General features: G+C 35.9%; 1 protein-coding gene across 1 annotated transcript; it reads left to right on the top strand.

Annotated features, from left to right (window-relative positions):
- The first annotated feature begins 949 nt into the window (after positions 1-949).
- LOC129790161 (thioredoxin domain-containing protein 11) lies at positions 950-13,932 on the top strand. Its single transcript, XM_055827513.1, has 7 exons — positions 950-1,296; positions 1,380-1,491; positions 1,559-1,953; positions 2,016-2,257; positions 2,324-2,609; positions 4,099-4,676; positions 13,030-13,932. Exons 1-7 carry the CDS (start codon positions 1,197-1,199, stop codon positions 13,837-13,839), a joined length of 2,523 nt encoding a protein of 840 aa, XP_055683488.1. The 5' UTR covers positions 950-1,196; the 3' UTR covers positions 13,840-13,932.
- Positions 13,933-18,283: the final 4,351 nt, after the last annotated feature.

Raw genomic sequence — 18,283 nt, forward strand, 5'->3', positions numbered from 1 at the left:
CTCGTCTATATAATAAAGAAAGGCCTGTTTGTTGGTAATCGTCGTTCCGACTTTTCTATACAAATCCACACCGTTTATCCGATAGCGATGAAATTTGGTACAGAGGCCCCTTATAACAGGCGGTTTCAGATTGCCGTATTCATTTTCCCCCCAAAGCCCCCCTTCAGGTAGCCCCCATAGAGATTTCATTCAGTTTTTGCAAATTTTTGAATTTGGCGCCTAAAGTGTTGTATGAAAATGATTTCTTCTCTTTGCAATTTTTTTTTCTTTTTCGTTCGATGAGAGCTTCCCATCTTCTATATAATAAAGAAAGGCCTGTTTGTTGGTAATCGTCGTTCCGACTTTTCTATACAAATCCACACCGTTTGTCCGATCGCGATGAAATTTGGTACAGAGGCACCTTATAACAGGCCGTTTCAGATGGCCGTATTCATTTTCCCCTCAAAGCCCCCCTTCAGGTAGCCCCCATAGAGATTTCATGCAGTTTTTGCAAATTTTTGAATTTGGCGCCTAAAGTGTTGTATGAAAATGATTTCTTCTCTTTGGAAATTTTTTCTTTTGGGATCGATAAGTGGCCCAAATCTGCCTTTAAACCATCACATTTTATTTTCTCTCTAAAATTTGCGCGAAGCGCAACAAATCCCCGCGAAGCGGGGCGAGGTAAATTGGAGCGAAGCGACAATTTACCTCGTTTGTTATATATTATAAGAAAAATTTTGTATAGCCCTCCATAGTTTTATGTACTTTTGGGCATTATTTCAATAAAATTCAATTCAATTCAATAATCTTTGCTTTTGTAGATTTGTACCAAATAATCTTAAATCCTTTACGCATATCAGCGTAATTACGTAATGTGCGTAATGTAGTAAAAATTGATTTGAATTTCCATAAAGCGTAACGGAATAAAAACCTAACCTCACCCTATGTTGTCAGTTTTTGTGTTAAATCTTCAGTGTGGTACGTTGCAAAAATTTTACTAAATTTTCCTCCGTGCTTTCCCCAACGGCATTTTCCATGCTCGTGGAGCATTTCTGGGAGCTGAAGGAGCTTGGCAGGAATCTTGGTGCGCCAAAGTAACAACAGAGTGCCAAAAAGGACGTTCAGGGGGAGGATTTTTGGGGTTTTTCTGGGTGTTGAAAATGTACGTGATATGACGTGTTCATCTCACAGAGAAAGAACCCCAAAAGAATTTCCATATGTCAGACGTACGGCCTCCAGAAGCTGATAAAAGAACTGATACACCGTGTGGGGATACAGCTGGAGTACTTGGAAGGAATGTTCCATCTGCCAATCAAGGTGAAATCACGGGGAAAATCAATTTTTCATCCGGGGAAAGCAGGTCAGCACTTTAGGGGCTTTTCTTTTGTTTCTCATTGCAGAAGTCGTGAATTCCTCGAGAAAAGTCCAGAGAAATATGGTTATTTACTATGGGAAGGAGGTAATCTGCATAATCGCATTAATACTCACCACGTATGCAACGCTGCAGAACAAGTAAAGCAACTCCCGGAATGTTCCCGGACAATGAAGAAGATGTGAAATTCTTTTGTTTTTTTTGCAGTGCAACACGGACAGCGAGGCCCCCGAGTCCTCGACACTTCTTCTCAGCGGGTTCCCTCGTGAGTGATTCCCCGGATGGGCGTTTGGGGCCCACACAGAGCCGCGTGACACTGTCGGAGCTCTCATTTGTCTTCTACTACGCCCCCTGGTGCGCTAGTAGTCAGAAAGCCCGGACTGCGTATGAGCACGTTGCACGAATCTTCTACCACGAAGCCCATTTTGCCGCTATAAATTGCTGGCAGCCGGGTGGAGAGTGCCGGCTGCAGTACTCAAAGGTTCAATCATGGCCTGTGCTGATGGCTTACATGCCTGGTGGGCTGGCGGTGCAATTCAACGGGCAGTGGCACCCGAAGAACCTCGTCAAGTTTGTCCGTTCCCTCATTAAGCCCATCCATCGTGAGTACTCCACCTCCCTCCGGGAACTTTTCCGGAAAGCCTAAAACTTTCATTCCCTTCAGGTCTTGGTGTCCCAAATGAGCTCCTGACCGTTCTCACGGGACACGATGCTGTTGTCGTGGCTTTTGTGGAGCTACAGAAGCACCAGCGTGCATATCAGATCTTCTTCCAGACAGCTGTGAAGTTCCTGGAACGAGAACCATTGCGTGAGATGCAATTTGCCGTTGTTACGGGGGAATCTGCAAAGGCTTTCGGCGTGGACACAATGCCCAGCATAAGGCTGTATCAGTGGAATGAGACACTGGTGAGAGAATCACGCGGGGCAAAAGGGTCAGAAAAGGGCAGGAAGTTAAAATGATTTATTTTCCAGGAATACTTCAATTCAACGTGGACTGTGTCGAATATTACATCCTGGGTGGTGGATCACAATCAGCAGGTAACGCTGTGGATGTCGCCAACAGGTGGGAAATCCAAGATGTTCTCGCAGTACATAAAGCAGGGCTCAGCTCTGCTTTTCTTCACACCGCGGAACTTCTACTGGGACTGGACAGATGGCTACACGATGATCCGGCAACTTGGCATGGAGTACTACAATTGCCTCGGCGATAAGTGGATCAACGAGATGTCCCGGGAATTTATGATGTTCCAACGAAAAGGTAACCCAGTAAACAAAGGATTGAGTCAAAAACTAATCAATCATAATTGAGTCAATATTAGTGATGTTAAATAAATTTAGTAAGTTTTCGGGGAAATCATCCAAATGGATGGAACCCGTAATTCTGGGAAAAAAATGAGTCAGTCAATTGATTGATCAATTATTGAGCAAAAATTGGTCAATCTTCAGTCAATTGTAATTGCTGAATATTGAACCTCTACACGGCCTACATTGACTCAATATTGAGTCAATTTTAACTCAGTCAATAAATGATCAACTGTTGACCAATTATTGGTTTTCAATTGATCAATTTTTTCTCAATATTGAGCCAATTTTTACACTAGATTTACACAATCAACAGTGAGTCAATTTTCGCTTAATTAATATTGAGCCAATTTTAACACAATCGATATTGAGTCAATTTTACACAATATTAAACCAATTTTAATACACTATATTGAGCCAATTTTAACATTCAATATTGAGCTAATTTTTACACAATTATTGTTGAGCTAATTTGAGCACAATCAATATTGGATCAATTTTTACACAAATAATGTTGAGCTAATTTTAGCACAGTCAATATTGACTCAATTTGACAACAATCAATTTTTACACAAATAATGTTCAGCCAATTTTAACACAATCAATATTGAGTCAATTTTACACAATCAATATTAGGTCAATTTTAATACACTCAATATTCAGCCAATTATAGCATTCAATATTGAGCTAATTTTTACACAATTATTTTTAAGCTAATTTGAACACAATCAATATTGATTCAATTTGAAAAAAATCAATATTGGATCAATTTTTACACAAATAATGTTGAGCCAATTTTAAAACAATTAATATGGAGCCAATTTTTTCAATATTGATCCAATTTTAACTCAATTTATATTTAGCCAATCTTAACACAATCAATACTAAGCCAATTTTACAACAATCAACTTTTACACAATTAATGTTGAGCCAATTTTTACACAATGAAAATTGAGCCAATTTTTATACAATTAATGTTTTTTTTTAAATATTTGATCAAATTTTGCTCAATATTAAGCCATTCTTCGCTTAATCAATAGTGAGCCAATTTTATCACAATCAATATTTATCCAATTTTAACAAAATCAACATTGATCACAGATTTTTAGTTTTTCTATGCCAATGAAAATAAAATTCGGTTTTTAGTAAAATAGAAATATGCGTTGTGTTTTACATAAAGCTCAAAATACATGCGCAACTCAATTATTTTGTGATTGACTATTTATTGAGGTATAATTGTCTATCAATCTGATTGATCAACTATTGATCAATTATTGCCAATCAATCAGAATGATTATCAATTGAGCAATAATTGTCTCTCAATCTCGTTGATCAATAATTGTTTAACTATGTGGACCCACATTGGCTCAATAATTGATCAATAATTGAGACTTCTCAAACATCCTCAAAAAGAACTTCTTAAAGAACTCTTTTTAACTTTAAAGAAAATCAACAAAACCACATGGAACTCCGGACAATGTGCAAGGACCTCCTGAGGAACTTCCAACGACACGGACCCTTCATGCAGAAACCCCAAATTCCACGGCATCGAGCTGTTTCGGTGCACTTTGTGAATGTCCTCAACAATTCCAAGCACGCAGACAATGAGCTTCTGCGTGATATTTGCGCCATTGAGGAGCACGAAGAGCCCCCACATGCAAAGTACACACCAAACCCAGTGACGTGTCACCAGGAGAGGAAGCACTGTGACATCGATGACCAACCTCCGGTCTACGCCACGCAGAATCCCTTCGACAAACGTAGCCCGGAGAGTCTCAAAATTCTCGCCGAGAGGCGTCAGTGTGAGCTCCTCTATCACGGGGAGCTCATCCAGAAGGCCATCTTCTTCCCCACTGGTCAGCCGGAGAATGGCGAAGGGATCTCCGGCCTTGGGTGCAAATACAACAAAACAATGTCCTTCATTGTGATCGACAGTCTAACGTACCATCCATTCGCTGAACGTCTCGGTGTGGATGTTTTAGCGCAGAAAGATAAGAGTGCCGTCTTTATCATTGACCCTGAGGTGAGTTCATGATCTTTCTTCTTAAAAACAACGCAAAAAAGAGCAAAATGTTCATTCACATGGAAGAAATTTGAAATAAAAGGAGTTTATTCATTTTGAGGCATTCAAGATGAAAAAAGTTTTATAGGGAATCAAAAAAAAAATAAAAATTAGCTAAATAGACGTTTCGACTCCTAATTTAAACAGATGAGAAAAGTCCAAAGAGATTTGGTTAAAATTGCAATTAAAATTACATGAAGCATATGCTGCAATGTTTCAAACTGCACTTCCTCTTAAGTAATAACTTTTATTTTGTGCACTCATTTTTTTGTAGTTTGTTGTTGTAGAAAGATATAAGCTAAGATCCCATTTTACGTTAGTAGTAAGTGTTCAGCAAGTTCCCCTTTGAGGTAGGTCAGTGTTGTGTTGTTGTTGGGGAAGGTCAGTGCTGAGTGACGTCATAGTGGAGTGGGGAAGGTCGGGTTTTTGATGGGGAAATTGAGCGAGGTCAGTGCCGTGAGGTTGTTTTTGAGGAAGGTCAGTGATTTGTGGTGACGTATTGGGGTGGACGCCATCTTGAAAATTTTATTTTGTCGGCCATTTTGAATTACGTCATGTTTTTGTCTGCCATTTTGTGTGATGTCACATTTTTGACTCCATATTGAATTTTAGCCGCCATATTGAATTTTATCCCGCCATTTTGAATTTAAAGCCGCCATTTTGGATTGTGATTTTTATATTTCGCCATATTGGATTTGTCCGCCATATTGTTTTTATTCCACCATCTTTGTTTGTCCGCCATATTGAATTTTATCCCGCCATTTTGAATTTAAAGCCGCCATTTTGGATTGTGATTTTTATATTTCGCCATATTGGATTTGTCCGCCATATTGTTTTTATTCCACCATCTTTGTTTGTCCGCCATATTGAATTTTATTCCGCCATTTTGAATTTAAATCCACCATTTTGAATTGTGATTTTTATATTCCGCCATATTGGATTTATCCGCCATATTGTTTTTATTCCACCATCTTTGTTTTGTCCGCCATATTGAATTTTATCCCTCCATTTTGAATTTAAATCCACCATTTTGAATTGTGATTTTTGTATTCAGCCATATTGGATTTGACCGCCATATTGATTTTATTCCACCATCTTTGTTTTGTCATCCATATTGAATTTTATCCCTCCATTTTGAATTTAAATCCTCCATTTTGAATTGTGATTTTTATATTCCGCCATATTGGATTTGTACGCCATATTGTTTTTATCCGTCATCTTTGTTTTTCTCCGCCATCTTTAATTTATGCCCTCTATTTTGAATTCTGAATTTTTATCCCACCATCTTTTGTTTTCTGTCCACCATTTTGAATTTTGTACCGCCATTTTGAATTCTGAATTTTTATTCCGTCATATTGGATTTGATTTATTAACGATTTTTAATTTTGAATATTCAATTTGACCGTTTTGATCACCGCCATATTGATTTCGCGCCTTTGAATTGATTTTAAATGTTTGAATATTTAAATTATTGTATTTTTTGTAATGGAAAAAATCTTGGCCTTTTATAAGATTTGAACTTGCGAGGTTTGAGTGCCTAGTACGAAGCTCTAACCATTGGGCTATAATTGACTTGTCAGGCAGCCCACCATAATTGTGAACCGTACATTCGATCCTCACCTTGATGATTCATATCACACACATTAAATGAATGAAGCGTGGACGAGAAAAAAATTGCTCAAAGGAAATTTGAGCAGACACTTGGCAACGAAGAATGGGTGAAGCGACACTGAGAAAAATTTCGCGGACTAGACATTTTTTCGCGATCACTTCATGAAGTGTATGAATTATGTGGCTTTTATTTGAGGAGAAAAAGACAATATATTTTCAATGTATAAATATTGAGCTTTGAGTGCTGCATTAATTGTATGTGGAACTTTCGTCTTTTTCCTCTCTCTCTATGATCACCGCTTATGTGTCTTAATTGTGTGGGGAAAATGCAATTTACTCTCATGCATAATTTTCACATGTTTTTTTGCCTGCTTTATCACATATCGTTTGTGATCGGGGGCTTAAAGTTTTTTATGAGTATATGATTTTGAATTTTTTTTTTTTTCAGAAATAAACAACTTTAAAAATTTTTATTGCAATAGATTTGCGTTTTTGAAATTTTCATTGCAATAAATTTGCGTTCTTGAAATTTTCATTGCAATAGATTTGCGTTCTTGAAATTTTCATTGCAATAGATTTGCGTTTTTTAAATTACCATTTGAAAGGCATTGCATTTTTAAAATTTGAGGATGATACCTTTTATGCATGTTGTGATAAAAATACATATGTATATCGATTTGCGGTCTTTGTGCGCGGATTGCAAATTTAGAGAAGATGTCAAATGAGTTCAGAGATATTGCCTATAGCGGTTATATTCGGTATGTTAGTTTTAGATGAAAACAAAGATGAAATGAACAAAAAACTTAAAAGTTACAAAGAATACCCTGCTAAATTAAACAGATTACATAGTCTTATAAAAGGTATAACAATGTTTTTTTTAAATTCTAGTACATTTTTATTGTAAATCATTGAACTGTGATAACATAGAAATCTCATGGAAAATACGAAAATAGTTTAAAGGTTGTTTGTTTACATTTAGAGGTGCCGTGAAATGTGAAGTATTCAAACGCGTTATGTTATTTAATTGACATGTCTCGAGATATTTTTCATAATATTCTCTAACATAATATTCAACAGATTTATTATAGACAAGAGTTATATTCACGAATTCCAAGAGATAGAACAATTTATCGAATTCTTTCTTTGTTAATAAAATAGTTGTATCAGCTTGAGTTAAAAGCAATGTCGGAGAGCTATTAAGGTTCATGAAATCCACTGTAAAATTATTTTCCAAATACGCGTTTAACTGATTTATGTAACTTGTTCTATCAACTACAAGATGTTCTTCCAAGTCAAATAGTGAATTTAAGATTTTTTCACAAGCACTAAACAGTCGCCAAGATTTTTGATTGAAAATTATTGCATCGACACCTAACCAGTAATTAATTACACAAATTTTAACAATCGATGTAAAATCTATTGCTGAAAATCCAGTTGTCACGTAACTCGTGTTTGAGTTGTTCAGGAAATGGGTGTAGGTCCCGATCATTTCAACGTCGTTGCTTTTGCGGGGTCCTCGTGCATCAGCGGGCGTGACATCTGTACCCTGAAGATCCTTTTCATCCTCATGTGTAGAATTGTCGTCCACAGCTGTTTTTTTAGTTTTCTCTGGTGATACAGTCTTTGAATCAGTTGTTTTGGGCTTTCGTCTTTTCTCTTGCTTACTGCTTTTCTTAGATTTAACTTTCACAATACCCATTTCGTTCACTTTTTTTGTTGAAGTTTAAGAAGTGTAATATTCGACTTTGATGGCGTAAATGAATTTTAAAATAAGATTTCGACCTTTATATTTTTTTAAATTGTCTATCGGTTTCTGAATCGTTTACCGAATTTCTCCGAAGGTTTTTTTGCGGTTCCAAAGGTCAATTAAGTACAAAGAGTTAATTTCACAACTTAATGAAATATAATTAATGAAAAGCATAGTCAGCAGAATATAACAGTTTCACAACAGCTCTCAATAAAAATGAATTGTCATGAAAAATTTGTCCAGACACGTTTTCTTATAGAATTTCACAATGCGTCACTTTTTAAAAATGCAATAGAAGCTATTCAATGCAATTCAGCAAAATTGGTGAGAGAATGATGATGAGTCCTTTCCCACACACAGAAATGAAAAGAAGAGGGGGGTTTTGTCAACGTTAGCTTAATTTGGTTATAAATACTGAATTATTTCCATAATTTTCATATTCCACATCAGTCTCTTTGAGAGTTAAATCAGCCATCTTTAAGTGCCCCACATCTACTTCAACATACATCATCACTCCTACAAGAGTTAACTTTTCGTGAATCATCAAAGTATATCTTCAAAAACTAATAAAAATGGTAAGTTAATGCAATACCTTTTTCTTATTATGATGTTTGTTCTTACGATAGAAAATGTTTTATTTATTAGGATCTGAAAGCAGCCTTTACCAATGGGAACAAAGTTGCAGAATCGATGGCAGCCACGAAACTGGAACCTTTCATCTATCATCCGATAATCTCTATGAAGAGATTAGAAACAAAATACGGTCCTCAGGTGCTCGTCGAAATAGAGGACAACAAAAAGGTGTGGCTGCCATCGAGCTTCTCAAAGGAGCTAACGGATGAAGTAATATCAACCATCAGACCATATGAATGGCTTATGTCATTCAAAGGAATGAAAAAAATAGGCAGATTCACCAAAGCAGAATTTGATGTTAAGCCAAATAACCACAACGATGTTTTATAACAAATTATGTACGTTCATGTTATTTGGTAAAATAAAATTAATTAAACATACTTAATTTTTTATTTAAATGAAGAAAGGGATGCTTTATCATCGTCGAATTGTACAAAATTTTCCACTCGTTTGTCGTAAGTCAACACAACGAGTTTTTTCTCAAATTCCTGTAGAAGACTTCGGATGCTCTGCTTCAAAATTTTTAACCAATTACGATCAACAACTCGTCAACAACACAATTCAACATCTGGAAAACGACATCGAGGAGATTTTGACACTAAGCGAGATAGGAGCAACACTGCGATACTGTGAAGAGGAGCTCGATGTGAATGAAGACATTGATGATAATTTGCTGAACATGGATAGTAGACATCCGAAATTTCTACTGCAGCAACCCCAAAAGGAACAACTACCGAATAAGTAGGTACTGAACATGAAGGAGGAAGGGCTACAGGAGCAGTATCCAGGGAAAATTCAGTCACAGATGATGCATCAAAACAGAAGCGGTTGAAGCAATTTCGAGAAGTGTGTGAGAAAATAAAAGCTCAAAATCGCGAGGCCCTTAAGGTTAAATTGACACCATCCCATTTCAGTAGGTGTTCAAGGCAAAAAAAAAATTGTCTCCCCATAGCTTTAATATTCAGTATGGTTTTGTGGTGAAACAAAGTGAGGAAATGCACAAACAAATCAAAAGTTAAAAAGATATCAGGTAAAATTAAACAGAGCTGCAAATGATCTTGTGATGAAAGTATCATCGAATAAATTCATGATGGATGTTAAATAAGGGTTTGATCTGATTTACACCTCCTCTCTGAACCAGTATTTTTCTCTTTAAACACTGAGAAGCTTTTGGACAATTTATTTTGCGCATATAAAATTTTTCATTCATGTTTTACTCTTTAAAACAAACAACGCAAATTATTGAGGTAGGTAAAATATGGTGACAAATATTTGCTTGCTCAAAGTTTCTTTTAGAATTTCATAACATGAGAAAATGACAAACTTGTGAATTGAAGATTTTAAAAACGCAAATTTATTGCAATGAAAATTTTCAAATGCAAATCTTTTGAAATGTAAATTTTAAAAATGCAATGCTTTTCAAATGGTAATTTAAAAAACACAAATTTATTGCAATGAAAATTTCAAAAACGCAAATCTATTGCAATGAAAATTTCAAGAACGCAAATCTATTGCAATGAAAATTTCAAGAACGCAAATTTATTCCAATGAAAATTTCAAAAACACAAATTTATTGCAATGAAACTTTCAAAAACGCAAATTTATTGCAATGAAACTTTCAAGAACACAAATTTATTGCAATGAAAATTTCAAAAACGCAAATCTATTGCAATAAAAATTTTTAAAGTTGTTTATTTCTGAAAAAAAAAAAATTCAAAATCATATACTCATAAAAAACTTTAAGCCCCCGATCACAAACGATATGTGATAAAGCAGGCAAAAAAACATGTGAAAATTATGCATGAGAGTAAATTGCATTTTCCCCACACAATTAAGACACATAAGCGGTGATCATAGAGAGAGAGGAAAAAGACGAAAGTTCCACATACAATTAATGCAGCACTCAAAGCTCAATATTTATACATTGAAAATATATTGTCTTTTTCTCCTCAAATAAAAGCCACATAATTCATACACTTCATGAAGTGATCGCGAAAAAATGTCTAGTCCGCGAAATTTTTCTCAGTGTCGCTTCACCCATTCTTCGTTGCCAAGTGTCTGCTCAAATTTCCTTTGAGCAATTTTTTTCTCGTCCACGCTTCATTCATTTAATGTGTGTGATATGAATCATCAAGGTGAGGATCGAATGTACGGTTCACAATTATGGTGGGCTGCCTGACAAGTCAATTATAGCCCAATGGTTAGAGCTTCGTACTAGGCACTCAAACCTCGCAAGTTCAAATCTTATAAAAGGCCAAGATTTTTTCCATTACAAAAAATACAATAATTTAAATATTCAAACATTTAAAATCAATTCAAAGGCGCGAAATCAATATGGCGGTGATCAAAACGGTCAAATTGAATATTCAAAATTAAAAATCGTTAATAAATCAAATCCAATATGACGGAATAAAAATTCAGAATTCAAAATGGCGGTACAAAATTCAAAATGGTGGACAGAAAACAAAAGATGGTGGGATAAAAATTCAGAATTCAAAATAGAGGGCATAAATTAAAGATGGCGGAGAAAAACAAAGATGACGGATAAAAACAATATGGCGTACAAATCCAATATGGCGGAATATAAAAATCACAATTCAAAATGGAGGATTTAAATTCAAAATGGAGGGATAAAATTCAATATGGATGACAAAACAAAGATGGTGGAATAAAATCAATATGGCGGTCAAATCCAATATGGCTGAATACAAAAATCACAATTCAAAATGGTGGATTTAAATTCAAAATGGAGGGATAAAATTCAATATGGATGACAAAACAAAGATGGTGGAATAAAATCAATATGGCGGTCAAATCCAATATGGCTGAATACAAAAATCACAATTCAAAATGGTGGATTTAAATTCAAAATGGAGGGATAAAATTCAATATGGCGGACAAACAAAGATGGTGGAATAAAAACAATATGGCGGACAAATCCAATATGGCGAAATATAAAAATCACAATCCAAAATGGCGGCTTTAAATTCAAAATGGCGGGATAAAATTCAATATGGCGGACAAACAAAGATGGTGGAATAAAAACAATATGGCGGACAAATCCAATATGGCGAAATATAAAAATCACAATCCAAAATGGCGGCTTTAAATTCAAAATGGCGGGATAAAATTCAATATGGCGGCTAAAATTCAATATGGAGTCAAAAATGTGACATCACACAAAATGGCAGACAAAAACATGACGTAATTCAAAATGGCCGACAAAATAAAATTTTCAAGATGGCGTCCACCCCAATACGTCACCACAAATCACTGACCTTCCTCAAAAACAACCTCACGGCACTGACCTCGCTCAATTTCCCCATCAAAAACCCGACCTTCCCCACTCCACTATGACGTCACTCAGCACTGACCTTCCCCAACAACAACACAACACTGACCTACCTCAAAGGGGAACTTGCTGAACACTTACTACTTACGTTTATTTGTCTTATAAAGCATATGCATCAGTGATTTTAACAATAGTTTTTTTCTTGAAAACAATAAAATACATATAATGAGTTTGAATCATTTATCATTTTATGCTTTCAATTTAAGATTTGTCCTAGAATACGAAAAATAAAAATAGTGAAGCATATGCTGCAATGTTTCAAACTATACTTTTTTTCTTCTTAAGCAATAAATCTTGCATTGGGCACTCATTTTGTAGTTGACAAAGAATACATAAGTTAAGATCCCTTTTTACGTTTCTTTTTTCTTATAAAGCATATGCATCATTGATTTTATTAATTGTCTTTTATCTTACAAATAATAAAAGATAATAACGTTTGACAAATACATTTGCCAAATGTTTATGCTTTCAATTCAAGATTTATCCAAGGAAAAAAATCAAGTGAAGCATATGCGTCAACGTTTGAATTTACAATTTTTTTAAAGCACTGATTCATGCATTTTTTTTATATTCCCAGTTTTACCAAAAATACAAGTCACGGTTGCATTTTAACTAATTTTCTTTTCAATTGCGTTAAACATAAAAATCATAAATAGAAGCAAGGACGCATATGCTTTTTAAATTTTTATACTGCTGAATAAGAATTTGATTCTCTTATAAGGATTTCAAGGGAAGATTCTTACAAAAGATTACGTTTTGAACGTATAACTGAAGTTGAAGCATATGCTTCAACAATGAAAAGCGTTTTTCTATTTTAAAAAAATCCCAATTTCTCTTTTCTGAAATAGTTTAACTCTCTTGTGTAAATTGTTTTTTTTTTAAATTTCATTCATGAAGAGCCTAAAGATGAATAAACTCCTTCAACGCAAAATATCTTCATTTATCAATTTCTTTAATTTTTTTCTTTGCAGAATGAGTCAACGTATTTTATGAAGGAGGACATTTCCCTGAGGAATATCATGCAATTCGTGCGGAATTTCTTTCAGAAACGCCTCAATAGGCACCTAAAGACCTCCGACACCCCAATGCGGTTCACCCACACCTTCAGGGAGGAGAAGGTGGAGGTGAATGGCAGCAGTGAGAGCAGCAGCAATGCAGTGAGTAGGGAGGTGGCATTTGACGTGGTGTCCTCCAAGACATTCCTGGAGAGCGTAATGGAGTCCGGGAGCACGGATGTGGTGCTCTTTACCTCCACAAATTGTGCCTTTTGCACGATGATGTCGCAGAATGTGCTGCAAGTGGCGCAAATCCTTCGGCACATTCCACGACTGCGCTTTGTGACAATCGACGGGGATCGCAATGATCTGCCGTGGCAGTACCAAATGGAGTACTTCCCGTCGCTCGTGGTGTTCCCGCGGCACAACAAGGCGGAATCGCGCATCTTCCCCACGCATCTGCCGGTGACGGTGCAGAACATTCTGAGCTTCGTTGTGGCCAATTTGGAGCGTGGGAGTCGCCTACGGGCCATCATGCTCGCGTGTAGTGCCTCAAAGAAGATCCCGTCGCTCGGGCACTGTGTGCAGGTGCTGCGGACGGAGGTGGAGGCGACGATCTCGGAGAGTTTGCGACAGTGGCGCACACAGGCCCACAGGCGCTCCTCCATTCTCAGACGATTGCAAATTCTGCGGGAGTTGTACTTGCATTTGCACGAGACAAATCAATTCTGTGATTTTAAGCAATTAGAACACTACGTGAGGCGGATTGTTAAAATTTGGAGTTGATGACGGGGCCGGGGGGGACGATGAGAGCTTTGTTACGAAACATTTTTGTTGCCTGAAATGAAATGAGAAATAAAAAAAAATTAAGAAAATGTTCTTTTGACTTTTTCTTTCTTTCTTTCTCTGTGTGACGCATTTGAGGACTTTCCTTTTCAGTGGCGCTGTACGAGGACATCCCCCCACTAATCAGTGTGTTGGGGGGGATTTATCGATTGTCCAGTGATTGACCATTAGAGGACAGCGGGCGTAATGTGCTGCCATGTGATTAGCATACCGCCACGGTGTGTGGGGTAAAAAGTGATCAGACAGCTAATGCTTGCAGGATGGGATTTTATGGAGCTGAATTTGGTGATTTTCTGGGTTACTTTTCAGGTAAATTTTCTTCTTAAAAGGTGAAAGATAATCAAATTAGAGTTTTTTTTTTGTATCTTCGTAATTTATTTTAAAAAAAAATAATTTAAATTTTAATACTTTTTAATAAATCGTTTCTTTAGATTAAAATCGTATTATCTTGCAGTTATTGAGAATTAATGAAAAAACTTCACTAATTCGTTATTTAAAACATACAGATATGGTCCAAAAATTAAAAGTAGAAGATTAGACAAAAAATATATCACATAGTTTTCCTCAATTTAGGAATCACAAAAATATAAATTATCTATTAAAAACAGGATCGTGATAGTTTCTTAAGAAAATATCTACAAGAAAAAGCTTTGAAGAACGAGCAGAATTCTGCCGGTTGTTCTTTGAGAATAACTTAACACAAAGAGAATTCCGAAGGCAATACGCAGGCCGCAGCGCCCCTGATCTGACAACTATATTACACACCTCAAAAAAAATTTTATCGGAGGAACACATTACGAGGAGCCCTCAACGACTTGGGCCAAGTTGTTGACTACACCTAACTGCCAATCTTGGCATCTTGTCGATCCCAATCACAACTGTATCTTCAGAATAGGCCTTTTCTGTAGCAGGTGCGCTGATTGGAGTCAGAAAGAGCCGATTATCCTCAAACCAAATGACACAAAAGTATTTTTCCAACGTTAATAATAAATTGGGAAAGTTGAGTTTGTAAGACTCACCGGGGAGTCTTACAAACTCAATTTTCCCAATGAAAATAATGTCCTTAAGGACGTAGATTATGTTCTGTTTCATTTGGCAAAGGCTGAAGATTGAAAAGTAAAGGAAAATTGCTAATTATTTCTTTTAATTGGATTTACTCTACAAGGTACGAAACCTGAGAACTGTTGCGAAGATCAAGAGATATTTTTCTTACTTATTCTTTCTTTTCGGAACTATCCCAAAGGTACGTACTAACAAGCTCCAATTTATTTTTGCCTTTTTGAGCAGTTAAAACCTAAACAAAATGATTCTGATCAAACAAAATTTACTATTAATTAGGCGTGAGCAGCTCCTATCTGAAAAATAGAATGAGTACCTAGTTTGTTTAAGGAACTCGATTCGGCTGACAAATGCTGAAAGTCTGTCTATTTTCTTGCCAATTTTGTAAATTCAGCTGTTTATTAAAACGAATTTTTGTTAATTACTTGGTTTTTTATTTCATTCATAATAAATATAAAAAAAAAGAATAATAAAATAATAATAACAAAGAAAAAAACCGCAAAGACAATTTAAGAAAGAAAAAAAAATTAAAAAACAAAATTCACTCCGCAGGAGTAATATTTGGTAAATCCTCAAAAATAAATACAATAGCACATTGCAGGAAATGTGCGCGAATAACAATACAAACACCCAATGTATATTGCGTGGCACTTTTTTCCGCAAAAAATATTGTGGCGAATTTTCCGTATGAGAGCTAAACTTCGGTCATGCACCATGTATTTGGCTCTCATAATAAGCCGCATTGCAGCGGCAACGAGGATCAGGAGGCAGAAGGTGAATTAGTGCGCGAGCGGCGATTGCTGAAATAATTGTGAGTATTCCACCCCCCCCCCCCCCCCAGAGGCCCTCTCTCATGAGACGGGCCACTTCCCTTTAGCCCTCGCCCTCACTTGATGATGAGGCCCCTTGTGGGCCCTCGGAAGTTGTGTGGCAATGGAAAGGGAAGATACCGGGGTTGAGGCGTGGGTGAAGGGCAGATGCGTGATGCTATAGTGTAGCGGGAAAAAGGGGCTAATAAATGAGAATTAAGGAACAATCCACCTCTTTTGTTTGCCCCTCGCCGCGGAACAATTGGCCCCAGCCCCTGACCCATCTTCGCAATATTTCTAGGTGTGCGTTGGTAGTGAAAAACGCTACAATATGCATATTATATGCAAAATTATGGTGATGCTCATGAAAATAATAAAAATTATCTGAAATACTTTAATTTTATGAAGAATTCCATAGATGAGGGCAATACCTCCCAGTATTGTGTAAAAATTTGCCATCACTGCCATGCCGAACGCTGCGTTGATCACTAAAGAATAATTTAAAAAAAAGTCAGTTTAACAGTGATCTAAAGAAATTAAATAAATTAAACATGATAAATTAAACAATAAAAAAAACTTACGCGAATTGTGTTCTTCGCTAGACTTGGGAGTAGCTGGTGTTGACGAGAAAAAATCGTCCCAGTCAAAAACATCACCACGGCATAGCTCCATTGTAAACATGAGAATACAAAGCACAGCTACGAATATATCCAAAACTCCTGAGAAGAGTAGGCCTTCTCGCAGAGGAAAAATGCACAAAAATCTCTTAAACTGCATCTCTTCGGAGTTTTTAAATCTAAAAATAAAATTAGGGTTAAAAAAATATTCAAATGTATGTACAACATTTTATTCAATAATCTTCGAGAGAGTTGAAATATTTTCACGGAAGTCATAAAGTATTTTTCACAATAAATTAACTTTTTGCCCAAAACCTCCTATTTCTTAAATATCTTAAGTAAATTACAATCTTAATAAGCTATTATAAGGACCCAGGCGCAGTCAACTGCTCTAAAATAAATTGAGTGAGAAAGGGTGGTTTGGGGAGAAGAAACAAATTAGGAACCTCAAACTGACTTTCAACCTACATGGGAGGAAAAAAAATGTAAAATAAAATTTTCTTTAGAATTTCTGAGAGAAATTTAGGTTAAACTGGGAGAAGATTCTGCACGGTGTGGGGGAAAATAAATTATAACTTCAACCATCAATAAGATTTTTTTTTAGAATTTCTGGGAGAAATTTAGAATTAATTTCTGGGAAAAAATTCTATCAGAAAATTCAACCAGATAAAACAGTTCTATATTTTTTGTCTTAATTAATTCTATAAGCAAAAATAACAAGGTTTTTGTTCGGTTCAAGTTGCATTTAAACTCAAAGTGCCTTTCTATTTTTCAGCTAAATTCATTATTAATCTAGAACATCCCAAAGTAACAACGTAAAAAAAAATAAGAAAATTTGACTCACCCGCACTGCCAACACTGAAAAATAAAGTGAGAGTGCAATTTAGTAAGGTTTAATTTTTTTTTGGTTATATAATTAGTGGAAAGACTAAACCCAAAAACTCATCCAGAAAGGGTTTTGCCGCTGCTGCAGCAGTAGTCGCAGCCGCGAAAGATTCTGATCAAAAATTATTTTAAAAAAATCAAATTAAAATTGTAAAAAAAAGGTTGAAAAATATAAATTATCAATTTCAATCAATTTACATAATCCTCGATTTTCACGTTTCTGCACTTTTTTACTGTGTGCAAGATTTTTTTAACACTCGAAAAATTACGCGCGCGACATGGCCACGAAATTGATCTTGAGTGAGACAAAGTCCGCGGATGAATTGCTGACCAGACAGCAAATTTGAGCGACCGAGATTGAGCGGTTGCTCTCCAACTATAAGAAAAGGGGAAGAATTAAACAAATCCCATATGTTGAGGAACAAAAGACAAAAATCATATCTCCATAGTCCATACTATTGTGGATTTGCTGAGTGAGCATTAAGATGTTTATTTTCAAACGGGTGTTCGCGGAAAACACGCGAATACTTTGACACCGCGTTAGAATCGATGGATAAATATCTTCAAGAACAGGGTGCCGCAAAAACACTTGTAAAGGCTGAAGATGGCATTCAAAATTTATTTTAAGATGCTAACAGCATCCTTGCAAATGCAAAATCAACAACACCAACCGGATTTGGCTCATCAGCGAAATTGCCTCGTCCTTGTGGCTCTTATTATTTTAATAAGATTTTTGTTGTGCAGTTTAAGTTATTTTTTAATTAATTTATTATGTGTAGTAAATTAAGAAGAATTTAACCCCACTCTCTTTATTGACAAAAAAAATGTGACATACACTACCCTAAAAAAGTTTCCGGGCAAGCAAAAATGAGGTATTTTTGAAGGCAAATTTCAAGCCGCTATATCTCCGGCTGTGGTCAACCGATTTTCAAAAATTTATTAGTTTTGAAAAGGTACATTTCTCATCTTCCCAAAACTGGCAAATTTTTGAAAATCGGTCAACCCGTTTTTTCT

The sequence above is a fragment of the Lutzomyia longipalpis genome, chromosome 2, assembly GCF_024334085.1.
Source record: "Lutzomyia longipalpis isolate SR_M1_2022 chromosome 2, ASM2433408v1".
Lineage (NCBI taxonomy): Eukaryota > Metazoa > Arthropoda > Insecta > Diptera > Psychodidae > Lutzomyia > Lutzomyia longipalpis.